This window comes from Macrobrachium nipponense, chromosome 13, assembly GCF_015104395.2.
Source record: "Macrobrachium nipponense isolate FS-2020 chromosome 13, ASM1510439v2, whole genome shotgun sequence".
Classification (NCBI taxonomy): domain Eukaryota; kingdom Metazoa; phylum Arthropoda; class Malacostraca; order Decapoda; family Palaemonidae; genus Macrobrachium; species Macrobrachium nipponense.
Window position 1 is genome coordinate 83,658,307 of NC_087206.1, and position 13,868 is coordinate 83,672,174.

The 13,868-nt window shown below is 39.7% G+C and overlaps 1 protein-coding gene across 1 annotated transcript in view; it reads right to left on the reverse strand.

Moving 5' to 3' along the window:
- Positions 1–13,868, reverse strand: part of LOC135225158 (kinetochore protein NDC80 homolog) — a 137,259-nt gene that overhangs the window by 63,707 nt on the left and 59,684 nt on the right. The window contains exon 6 of the mRNA XM_064264392.1: positions 2,489–2,638. Within this exon, the coding sequence (XP_064120462.1) occupies positions 2,489–2,638 (150 nt within the window). The remainder of the gene's footprint in view (positions 1–2,488; positions 2,639–13,868) is intronic.

Genomic DNA, 13,868 nt, shown 5'->3' on the forward strand with positions numbered 1-13,868 from the left:
TAAATCGAAATACTGTCCTAAAGACTTTCCGTTTGTTGCAAAATGAAGGTAATTGATTGAATATTACTAGACCGTAAATGTTGTAGTTGTAGCTTACAATTGCAGTTTTCGACCATTTCAGTTGAGTTAAAGTTGACTGAAGGTCAAATTTTTTCTATTTATCGTTATTTATATGAAAATATTTCAAAACTGATAAAAGCTACAACCATGGGTTGTTTTTAGTTGTATTCTACATGAAATTGCGCACATTTTCATATTTAAAACTTTATGTAACGGCTAATATAAAACGATGCAAACATTACGACAAACTGACGAAAGAATTTCTGATTTTTTCGGCAGTTACCGTGTGGATGTAAGGAAAAAGTTTTTTTTATAAATTCACCATAAATCAAAATATTGTGCTAGAGACTTCCAATTTGTTGAAAAATGAAGGTAAATGATTGAATATTACTACAATGTAAGAGTTTTAGCTTACAATTGCGTTTTTCTACCATTTTGGTCGAGTCAAAGTTAACCAAAGGTTGAAATTTTGGCACTTATCGTGATTTATATGAAAATATTTCAAAACTGATAAAAGCTACAACCATCGGTTGTTTTTGGTTGTATTCTACATGAAATTGCGCACATTTTCATATATAAAAGTTTATGTAACGGCTAATATAAAATGGTGCAAAAATTACGACAGTGACAAAAGAATTTCTGAGATGTGTCGCTGATGCGTTTTAGTGCGAGAAGAAAGAAATTCGTGCATGCGTGCCTGGGTAACGCTTGTAAACAAAACAGCAGCTTGATCCGTGAACTCCCAGCATCCCTCAAGGAGCGTGATTTAAAATTTTTCACAAACTAGGCCTATAACTATTTTTCCGTAAACATTTAAAAAAAATGTTTGTAGTCGACGTATCGTACATCAATTAAGCACCCAACAGACAATTTTAGTCTACGTATAAAACGTCCAGTCGGCGTTTAAGGGTTAAAATCCACTAATACTTGAAACCACCCTAAAAATGCTTAGAGCTGCCTATTTTGATACTTACTACACACACAAAAAACCCTCTATAAATGTTTATACCAGAGTATTTTAATAGTGTTAATACAAAAAGTCCATTTAGTCACAAAAATGATAAGAAAATAAAGTAATTTGCAAATATTTCTCAGTGAAAAATACTTTGAATGGTTGAATTTTCCACGAATAATGGGCATATAGGGTCTGTAGAAAAATCTGTGAATAGGCAAATCTGTGAACCATGAGTCTGTGAATACAGGGGGGTTTACTGTACACAATTTATTCATGGAAGAACACAATAGGTCATAGATGGTACAATGTGACATCTGGAAAGGGATATTTAGTAAGGTAAGCATAGAAATGATGGAACCAAGATGCACAGAAGATAGGCTCTGGAAAAGGACAAGTAGGGAAGATTACTAAATAAATAATAAATGAACAAATCAATAGATAAAAATGTAAGTAAATTATAAAATACAAGAATTGCTTTAGGCAAGTAATGCATAACAACTTTGCCCCAACTTTTGAGGTTGTAGCTGAAAAACAAGTTATTTGCCACACGTTGTGATTTGATCACTCAGCACCGTACTATCACACGACACAGGTAAAATTTAGAAACATTATTTGTCATCAGCAGCTGCAAGATATCAGATATTATTCTCATGACCTAGAATTAGCCTACACCAGGCCCCTAGACAATCTTTTACCTTTTCCACTGCCATTGCCAGAAGATTCTCCTTCATCACCTAAGCCAGGAAAACCTGATTTTTAAACATAATTCCTCCCTTCCCATGGAACTGGGCATTTCAAGCTCTGATTGACAGTCACCGAGCCACCATTGTATGATACTGAATTCTATGGTACACTTTACAGCTCTTTAATCAAAATAAGATTACAAATATTCATCATACAAAATACTTTAAGTAAATTTGAGATGTCACCTAAGCCGAATCTCTTGCTGCTTATGTAATGAATTTTTAAAACCAAATGGTGCTATGATAAGGACTTGGTATTTGCAATGACATTGCCTGGTGCTCTGAAGGGTTACTATCCAGGTTAGGCATCTAACAAACATTGGATACCAGTCATCTTGATATCAACATAAATGTAGGTTGCATTAGGATCTGGAGCTTTGAGATGTTTTCACCTAGTTTAGTCTGGTAGGCCCTAGAAACCATTGGTGCTCTTACCACAAATCACTCAATAAGCTTAGTAACAAATGCAATAAAAACAGAGTAAAATGGAGGCACTCTTGGTGCCCTGAACAACTTACCTAAGTAGACCTCAATCATTTCACTTGCCCTAATGTTAGGCACAGCAAAATAGTCATCCATCTCCTGATTGTACAGGTGACACACACCAGTATCATCAAAACTTGATCATACCACATAAAACACTTAATAATATTAGCATTCACATTTTTTGCAATCCCAACAATAATAGATTTCTGAATCATGTACTAACCTACACTCGAGCTATAAATACCTGTTCAAACTGAGTTTGTAGTTGTTCCAATCTCTCAGGGCCTCTGCTAGCTATGGATATTTCTTCATCCAGCTTTTCACTATATTCTTGTTGACTAATCATATCTTGTGTTCGAATCTCAAAGAGCTCTTCCAGGGCATGGTAGTATTCCTTAAAAAAATATCTTAATATTAATACAAAATTATGTTAAAAATAAATTTCCTACTAATCAAATTAATGCAGCAGAGCAAAATACTAATATATCTGGGAACAATGGAAAGTAATGAATGAACCAGGATACTTAGGCTATAAATCTATGCACTTGAGCACTTTCAATCATTCAGTGGTAAGACAGTGAAAAGAGGGAGTTTGAGTGGTTGAACAGCAAGATGAAAAGGTCCAGCAATATTAAACAAAATAAATGAGAAGGTACAATGGTCTAAAGGTAAAACAATGAGAAACCACAATTGCAATAAAAAGTAAGTTTGAGAAACTGGACGGCAAGATAGTGGAAATAAAGCAGGAATGGAGGTGAAATGAAAATTATATTTTTATAAAAAAATTACAATTTTTAATCACTGTATTTTTCATAGCTAACAAACCTTTGGTCTTAACAATAGGATTAAAAAAAAAATCAAAGATTGTAAAGCAAGGAATCTGTGGCATCTGACAACTCATGCGTATGCGAGGTGGAAGCTGGTTACCAACCAGGCATAGAACCGTGTGACCTGTCAGTCTTTCTTTGACCACCTCGGAGAGTAGTCGCTTGCACTACTCCCAAGTTGGCGGCTTTGTTTGCCCATGATTTTTGTTTCGATGTGTTTGTGCGTGAGCCTTACTGATTATCATGGAGTAGTCTAATTCTTCTAGGCCTTGTCAGCCCATGTGTCCGGGAATTCAGGGATTTCTGGGCTCCAGGTTTTTGGCTGCTACCATTAAAGATCCCCATGCTACATTCAGTAGGTGCCAATCTAATTTTTGTACCATTACTAATCGTTGGCCAGAATGTCGTTCCTGGCTTGTGTTGCAGTATAGGGCGTTCTACAAGAAAAAGGAGCGCCGTAGAGTATTTTTATAAGTAACTTACCAAATAATTACTTAGCTGAATTCCAAATTGCAAGGGGTTGGGATGAATGGACCAACCTAATTCACTGCATTAAAGAAATGTTATTACTGAATTAGATGAGTGGCTAACACTGACTGTTTGTCGCTTGCTTACTTGGTGAGAGAGCTACAGTATGAGATACTGCCTCTGGTGGTGCTCATCTTAACCAGTAGTGGTGCAGCAGTGGGCTGGAGTTTCCTCTACATCAGTGGAAGTCTTGAAGCTGAGGATCTGCCGGACTGCTGACAAGACGTAGTACAGACAATTTATGCCCTTGCCCTGTCTATTGCATGTAGCTCACTCACACATTTAGCCGTGACTAGGGCTACTAGCAACAGTTTACCGAAAGAGGTTCTTGAGGGAAGTGGACTTGAGGGGCTCAAAAGAAGGGCCTGGAAGCCACTTAAGGGGGCCGGCCGGTACCCCTATATATGGTGGTATAGGGCGAAAAATGCAGTCATGAAAAAATTCATGGAGCTTCATATGGCAACTGAGAATACGTATACGAAATATTTTGTCAAAATTCCTCTTACTTTCGTAGTTACAGGGTAATTAGTAAACATAACTCAATAAGCCTAAAACATTCATCCGTACAAGAAAATGCAATATTTCTTCTGTTATCGTAAATTTTGATCATTATTGTCAAAGAAATTGTGAGAAATGGCATCTGTAGAGATTCCGTGGGTCGCAGAAGTGAGTATCTGGTTTAACCATGATCAGTAGGACCACAGACTTCGAGTAGACTACACGTTCGAGTTTCACCTCGTGACATTCGCTTGCTTTTACATATGCTTATCTATGTTTTGGCAAGAATTTCATCATGCCAATGAGGAAAAGACAAGGAAAACATCTCGCTAACATAAAGATGAAGAAAATTCGCTCTAATATGATTACAGAATATCATAATATATGCGATATAAACGTAGTTAGTGAAGAGACAGAGGGAGGGTTGCGTAGTAAGTAAACGCCCCCGTCTTGCCTGAAGCACATGTCACACTGTCCCCCAGGCTACGATCTTTGAGCAAAGGGATCTTAATTCATGATAAATAACATAGTTTTGGTTTATTAATACCCAAAAAGGAATATGAAATTCATAATAATCATGATTTAATAACACTGTCTTTGTAAAAAGAGAGTACAACTTCGAATTTCACCTCTTGACATTCTCTTGCATTTACGTTTGTTTTTTTTGTTTCGGCAAGAATTTCATCATTCCAAAACGGAAAATACTAGGAAAACATCTAGGTAACATACAGAAGAAGAAAATTCGCTATAATAAGCCGAGTTAGTGAAGGAAAGAGAGAGAGTTGCGTATGAAGGAGTGCCCTGTCTTGCCTGACGCAGTGCCCCATATAAGAGCAGCTACGATATAAGAGCAAAGGGATCACCATTTATGATTAAATTATGATAAATAAAATAGTTTTGGTTTATTAATACACAAAAAAGAAATATACATTCATAATAATCATTATTTATTTCCATTGTCGTTATAAAAATACGAAGAAAAACTTTGAACGCCCGTATCTCAAAACTATAGTTATTGACCTTCAAAATCTATCTTCTCAGTTTTAAAGCTATAACATTGGAATTTGGTATATAACTCAGAAAGACATTATAGAACAATCAAATGGAGCCCTTTTTTCCAATTTTTGTTTCGTCTTTTTTTTTTTTGTTATAAATTCTGTTTTCCTAATTTATAGGGTTTATTTTTTTACCATAATGAAAAATTCATATCTAGCAAAAAAATGACTTTTAGAAAAAAAAAATCCTCATTTGATTGGAGGTCTACATCAGGTCTATATATGGTAGTAATCCCAGGTCTTAATATTAAATATCAAGGGAGGAGATAGAATTTGAAAAATGATATTGTTATGATACAATAAAGTTTTATACATACTTACCTGGCAGATATATACATAGCTATTACTCCGTCGTCCCCGACAGAAATTCGAATTTCGCGGCACACGCGGCAGGTAGGTCAGGTGATCTACCCCCCGCCGCTGGGTGGCGGGAATAGGAACCATACCCGTTTTATAACTCATATTTTTTCTTCCAGCTGTCTCCTGAGGGGAGGCTGGGTGGGCCATTTAATTGTATATATCTGCCAGGTAAGTATGTATAAAACTTTATTGTATCATAACAATATTTTTATACATTCAACTTACCTGTCAGATATATACATAGCTGATTCACACCATTGGTGGAGGGTCAAAGACAGCTATTACTGAATAGACAGGTAAACAACATACGTTGTAGGTAATAAATAAATAAAACCTTGGTTCCTATGTGTTTAGACGAAGGGTCGACTTCCTAGCTATTGCTATAGTCTGCTTCGTCTCAAGAGCCTCAGCGAGGATGTGACCTATGGCTAAGAGTTCTTGTAGATCTGTCAATGGGGTCTTATCCACTTACTTGACAGAATCTAGTGGTCATTTGTCAATGGGGTCTTATCCACTTACATGACAATACACCAATGCCTATTGGCATAATTTAAGGAGCACAACACCGATCCCAATCACCTGATCCTAACACGAGGGTTTGTGCTTAATTTGAAAAGAGCTATCCCCAAACTCATTAAAAATAACCCCAGAAAATAATACACATGTTAAAAAAAAAAATTTTAATTTTTTTTTAATTCACTAGTTAAGGATCAGTGTCGGCTCCCTATCCCAGCAACGCATCCGTGGACACGTATAACAAAGAGAGAAGGATCTCTCATAGGCCCACTTGATCTCCTTCGTGCAAAGAGAAGTCAACACAGAGTTGCATCTCCCGTTATTACAGCTAATATGTCTCTCACGACATATTGTTATGGAAAGAACAAGAATTGTTAAAAGCTCGCACTTCAAGCGCTTTTAATTCTTAGCTGTTTGAAGGAATCATCAAGTTACTCAAGAAGTGCTTTAGAGATTCCACTGTTCCAAAGAAGACCAGGGCTTTCTTTGAAATAGATCTCTTCTGGATGAAGCCCAGAGCCTGGCTTGCGCCTGGCTGGCGCTTCGCGCCTGCCTGGCGCCTAGCGCCTGGCTGGTGCCTCGCCCCTGGCTGACGCCTCACGCTTGGCTGGCGCCTCGCGCCTGCCTGGCGTCTCGCGCCTGGCTGGCGCCTCACTCGCGCCTGGCTGGCTCCTCGCGCCTGGCTGACTTCTCCCCACTTGCTGGAGATTCGAGCTTGTTAAGAGTCTCGATGAAAACTGGCGATGTCCACCTCGGACACTTTATTTGCCTGATTTATTCGCCTCTAGCGCATCTGCGCCAGATTGGAGGCCTACTCCTTCTCCTCATCAGACAATGACAGTGTTTATTTGGACTGTCTTGCTCTGGCGTCTATACGCCTGTTTGGCATTTGGCGCCTGATTGGCGCTACATTGTCCGAAAGTCTGAACATCCACAATCGTTTATCAGGAGAATGGAAAAGGGTGGAAGAAATTCTTTCACTTTGAGCTTATGGCCTCTGCAACAAGGGGAGGTAATTTTAGTCAGCTACATCCAGTAGACGATAGGAAATCTAATAGTCCAAGAGACCAGTCTCTTCCTCCGAGGAGGATCATACTAGATACTTCCGTTGCTAACGAGCACTCTTCCTACATGTTGATGAGTTCTCTCGTTGCAAAATCTTCCCTATCCTTGCACGAAGGCAGGGAAAGAGCCTGGAAGTCTAAGGAGAGACTGAGCTGAAATTGGGAGGATTCCTGATTTCTAGCTCTTTAAATATATCTCTTCAAACCTTCTGGGAAGTAGTTTCGAGCCCTCATTGTAATCCAAAGACTCTGTCAGCAAACGTTTAAACCTTATCTTCTTTTGTAGATGACAACGTAAATACATTGCCTGGACAACGAATCCTTTATCTGAAAGCGTTGATCCAGGAATAAAAGGTTTTAGTTCTTTTGCCAAACATACCATGCTGGCAGGAACCCATTGCCGAGTCTTTCTAGAATTTGATTCCAGATTCCAAGCCCAAAATTTCACTCGTCCTTTTGGTCGTTTAGTACCAAGAGAAACATTGATGAGGAGCAGTTCCATCTTGTCAGAACACGGAATCTGAGGCCCAAATAGGATCCCATTGTAATTATAAGATCTCCTAGTCTTGTCGTATAGAGGTATTGTATAAGATCCCGAAGATCTTAATGCTCTGCTATCTCCAATTCCCCTTATAGAGACAGAGTATAGCCTTTTACTGCGTTCTTTGATAGCAGATATATACAAAGGTGATTCTTCCCTCTGAAAGGGAAGAAAAAACCGCTATGTGGTTCACAGAGGTATCGGAAGAGGACAGTTTCCTCATTCCCTCTAGCATGATCTGCAGTAATTATATATCTTATCCATGACTACTGTCATTTACCTTGAAACATCCTCTCCTTCATGTCCACTTCTGGTCAGTCTGCACGCAGACAGACTCAAAGTGGAGAGGTTGTTAAGGTCCATTTAAAACAGATGCTGAAAGAATGTTCAGACTGTCTTGGAAAAGACTTCCAAAACCTGCTGTGAGAAGAACGTGACCTCTGTGAATCCAACCTCTCTAAGTCTAAAATGAGGCATAACGTATTATCCTCTCTTTCTTTGACGCCCTTTGTCTTACATTCTGTAAAGTTTATATTTTAGGGGAAAAAGAAAAAGACTAAATTTTATTCCCCTTTCTATAAAATAAAGATGGCGTATATTGCTACCTCTCTCTTATATTCTTTCTTCCCGTCCTCGTGCCTGGGCAACGAGAGAATGGAAAATTTTATCATCGTTATTCTGCAAAACAACAAATTATTATTATCCTATTCTCCTAATAAATGATCCAGGATCGAGGAGAATCATTCAAGATTCCTATCCTAGGACATCAGGCCGTAATGTACGGTCCAAATACTTGAAAGAGCCTCTCACCCAATACTGAGAGCTCCTACGAGTCTTTTTCAGTACCAAAACATTATAAGGTCTCCCTTGTTATATGTTTACATAGGAGTAGGATAATATAACATCCTGTTAATAACAATGAAAGAGGAGAAAGAGGAGCTGCATGGTTCAAGGGACTAGCCGAAATGTGCAATAAAAAAGGGGTTGCCAAGGTCTTTCTAAAACCTGCACCCAGATTAACTTATGAGTCCAATATATTTTCTATCACTTGTCTCATAAGGTTGAGGAAAGCGAGAGACCTCTAAAGATATCGGTTCTCTTCACCATGTAAAGGTCTATAAAGCAGAAGAACCCACTTATCCTGACACGTACTACGTTCGCCTGTGCGATATCTAGAATAATTGTCAGTAGAGGGTTGATCTGGCAAAGAAAGTTTCTCCCAAAACAACTCCTCTTGCCAAGAAAGAAGTCGCTCACGCGACCACTATATTACCTGACATGAGAAGTCTGTTCTTGTTAGAGACTTCCGCAATTTCAGTTAATCCAGACAAGGGCCACAGCCGCCTGTGCGACAACTTGTGTCCCTGTCAAGAAAAAACTGATCTTGTGTCAGTTCTCAAAGAGGAAACTCTTGGAAAGACTATCTCCAAATACTGAGAAATTGGAGATCCTGATGTCTTGCGCCTGGTTGGCGCCTCGCGTCTGGCTGGCGCCTATCGCCTGGTTAAAGCCTGGCTGGAGCCTTTATGGCCCATTACTTGCAACCGTGGTCAGGAAATCTCGATATCAAAATAAGAAGAGGAGCTGTAAGAATCCTATAATTCTACAGTACTTCCATAGTTGGATGTTTCTTCTCAATTTTCCTCTAATTCGAGTATATCGGAAGGGGAATTATTCTTTCCTCGGTTAATTCTTCCGTATCCCCCCCCCCTTTTTTCCTGAACGAGAAATATTTTGGATGGTGCTCTTGGCTTATTGCACCGGGCTGGCGCTTCTGCGCCAGGCTAGCGCCTCCTACTAATTATCTTTATGTTATGTGCCAGAACATCTGTGTCTTTATGGTACCCGACATCCTTTCATATGTTAATTCCGCTCTTATTATGAAAAACTTTTATATACGTAGTATAATCCATTCAGGGAAACCATTTCCCACTAAAAGAATGTTTCCCATCCGACTCATACAACTTCTGCGCAATATCCGATTCTAAATACGGTTGTGTCCTTTCTCGAAAGACTTAACCATAGCGTAGTCTTGAAGTGAATCTCTATTACATCTCTCTTCTCACTAAGTATATACTCTAATAAGCCATGCTTTCGTAAGTATGAGTGCATTAAATAATATAATGTTCTGCTGCATTAGAATCCTTTAATCATGTTACCTACGGTAAACAGCATTGAAAGGTTGTAATATCTTTCTTATTGAAAGCTTCCTAACAAAAGGCAGACAATATTTTATTTATGATAGCTTCAGTATTCCCTCAATCCGAGGCTAAGACCACGATTGTAGGGAAGAGATACGGTTAGTTATCCCATTCTGCAGGAGAGAGAGCTGTAAACGACCGCTCACGTCTGAGAACAAGATGGTACTGCGTTGGTCCGTCTCACTCTCAAAGCGAAAGCAGTCTTCGAAAGCCGTCTGGCCTTCCCTTTCCAGAGTTGCCAGTTACTCAAATAAAGGAATCTTATAAAATTATTATCGAACTTCAGGAAGTTTTTATATAAGCATAATTAAGCGAACGAGACTTCGACAAGTCTAGAAACTAAATAGGTGTCGTCTAAACAATCCTTTTAAACAATTTCTTCCTAGGAAAGTCCTAGAAGGGTACTGGTAATTCATGGAAACCTCTTCTAACACGAAGAAAAATGTTTCTATCCTACTCTCAATTCACCAATAAAGATATGCTTCTCCGATCACTTCTCGAAGACACGATAGCATCATATAACTCATACTCTAGCGTAATAGAATCCTCTATAATACTGTTACATTAAGGTAAACCGTATTAATTTAGGAAATTTTGTAAGGATTTCACTTAACCATTATAGCATAAATTTCGGTATGTGTATATGCCTTGCCATACCGTAGTCCTAAGGCAATTTGTCCTAAGCATGGTAGGAGCTAGAAGCTTAAAAGCCATACATATATGCTTTATCACTCAACGAGATCCATATAATTCATTCGATTGACAAATAATCTAAGTCGTTCTCATCAGAATAGATCTATATCTAAAAATGCACCGATGGGGAATTTTATGTTGAAATAACAATTTCATACCCCCATGGGATAGCGCTCTCGTCTAGTTGCGAAAAAATGTTCGAACAATGACTATCACAAATGTTATCGAATGATCTCTAATATTAGAAGGCGCTAAATCGTCGCCTGATTTCGAAAGGTGGATCGATTAATGTCATTCTCATTTTGAATAATTCTACCAGAAGGCATTATACGAGGATCTTCGTCAATTTCATTCATTCGAAGTTCTCCTTTCCATCGTGGAACAGTAGGCATAAAAAGGGAGAAACACTGTTTTAGGATGCCTTTCCAATGGCTATCCCTGGCAGTCTGGGACGCTCTACAGAACCTGCCGAGGGGACGCCTGACCGGTAGGGATTCTCTGAAACCTCCTTACGGTTTTCGACATTCCTTCTCCTCTGGGCTTGTGAGCTTGGAAGAGGTCTAGACCTGAGAGCGAGACAGAGCCGATCAGACGCACCCTCCATTGTAATGGGGGAACACTATATTCACTTCTTACGTTCTAAGAGTTCGCATTTGAACTATATCCAAAGTCTACAATTTGCAAATATGATATTGTAGATTCTGCGGAGTAAGAAGGTGATGAGGATGCAACAACTACTAGTACTGTTACTACTATAATTGCTCGTTAACACAAGAGCTAATAAAGCTTCTAAAGGATAGTTACTTTTCTGACTTCCCCAACTAGGAAGAAAGATATAAAATTCCTCAATCAAACTCTAACACTTATTTGTATTAATGAATAAATATAAGTGTAATTCCCTTTCATGAAAGTATAAGTAATTCACTTTCGTGAAAGTGCATGAGTGTCTACCGAAAACTTCGGTAGTTACACGTCACTAATCTTCGAAATTTTCGAAGTTAATTTTATCAAAAAAAAATTACTAAAAGTTAACAAAAGCGTATGCCGAACCAAAGATCCATTACTTCCCTGTAAAAGTTAGCCCAGACGATCGATGGCGATGAAACACGAAAATCCATCAGGAGGAACTGCAAACGTTGTTTACATTCCAAGCGACAGAAAAAATATGAATTAGAAAACGGGTATGGTTCCTATTCCCGAAACCCAGCGGCGGGGGGGTAGATCACCTGACCTACCTGCCGTGTGCCGCGAAATTCGAATTTCTGTCGGGGACGACGGAGTAATAGCTATGTATATATCTGACAGGTAAGTTGAATGTATAAAAATGGTTATTTTCGGGATAAATCGCCCTGGCGTCACAAAACCGAAGGTCAGAGGCGAAAATCATATGCGGTTTGGAGATGTCCCAAGTCACCTTATTAAGTGGTATGAATATCAAAGTCCTGTCCTTAAAGAATGGCATTAGCCGGCCGACCCCCTTAAGGACTAGATCCAAGTTCCAAGATACCACTGCAGACTTCTGTTAGAACGTATCAAAAGACTTCAAGAGGTCATGAGTCTTGATCAGTTGAAAGATCCAAATTACAATGCTTGAAAACTGAGGAAAGCATGGCCCAGTAACTTTTAATGGTGGACAAGGAAAGGTTCTTAGAAGTCCTTAAGTATGGAAGAAAATCTGCAATCTGGGCTACAGATGTCTGGGGCACCATCTACCGAATGCTGCCCACTTTAACTGGTAGACGATGCAAGTAGACTGGTGTCTGCACTTTGAAATATTCTCTGCAGCTTCCCTTAAAAATCCTTTTGTTCTGACGAGTTTTCCGACAGTCTGAAGCCTTTCAGAGCAAGAGTGGACAGCGCTTGGTGGTACTTCCTGAAGTGTGGTTGTCTGAGTAGCCAGTCTTTGGGAAAGATATCGCATCCAGGGTCCATTCGGTGGGAAGGACTTGTAGGTTAACCTCGTCCACCAGGACACTTAATTTCCTCTCAATGAAACGGGTGATGAGTGTCACTCAATTTTGACGGAACCATAGAAGCAGTTCTTTTGCAGTCTGACAGAGGGAAAAGGAGTGCATGTCCCTATTTCTTGATATATGGCAGGGCCATGGTGTTGTCTGCATGCACAACCACTGTCTTGGAGGAGGCCCAGATGAATGGCCTTCAGTTCCTTGATATTGATGTGGAGATTTGTCTCTTCTGGAGACCATCTCCCGGAAACCTCTCATTTCCCTAGAAGGGCTCTCCAGCCTAGATCTGATGCGTCCGAGTAAAAGTCCAGATTGGGATTGGGTGGAAGAAGGGATCTCCTGTGAAAATTTTGTCTGGTAGCCACCACTGGAAATCAAACTTTATTTCCTGAGTGATATTAAAAACAATCAAGTCCAGTTATATCTTCCTGTCCCAGTTGGCTTTGAGGAAGAATTGGAGATTTCTCATGTGCAACCTGCCCAATGGAACGAAGGTCTCGACTGAAGACAGCATTCCTAGCAGGCTCATCCACTGAAGGGCCAAACAAAACGAGAGAAAGGAACTTGTTGACCCAATGAACGCAGTTTGCGATTCTCTTGGGGAACAGTAAAGCCTGAGAAGTCCAAGAGTTGAGAATCATCCCCAAATAAAGAATCTCCTGAGACGGAACCAACTGGGACTAATGGAAATTTAGAAGGATTCCTAATTCTTGAGATAGTTGGAGCACTGTCTGAAGGTCCTTCATGCACTTTTCCTTTGACGGGGAATGAAGGAGCCAATCATCTAGATAAAGGCTGATGTTGATGTCTGCTAGATGAAGTCATTTGGCAAGAGGAAAGAGGACTTGAGAGAATACTTGAGGGGCCATGAGAGGCCGAAGCATAGGGTCCAAAACGGAAAGACGAAGCCGAGGTACTTCCTGGATAATGGATGAACGAGGATATGAAAATATGTATCTTGCATATCCAGTGATCACCCAATCACCCAGATGAATGGAAGCATGACAGATGGCTCGTCTCCATCTTGAACTTGGTTTTTTCTACAAAGCGATTAAGGGCATTTACATTTAGTACCAGTCTCCAGCCCACTGATGCCTTGGGAATTACAAATAGGTGATTGTAGAAGCCCTGGGTGTGGACGTCTTCTATTTCTTCAATGGCATTCTTCAGAAGGAGGAGGAAAGAGCCAAATACCTGAGCCTCTGGAGTATGTCGTCAATGCAATGGGATAGAAGACTAAAGGAGGGGTTTCCGAAAACAGGATGCAGTAGCCCTCCTTTAATACCTTGACGGTCCATGGCTCTGCTTCTCTGCTATCCCATTTCTTCCAGAATGAGAGAAGTCTGGGTCCACTGGGACATGAGGGACTTCTGG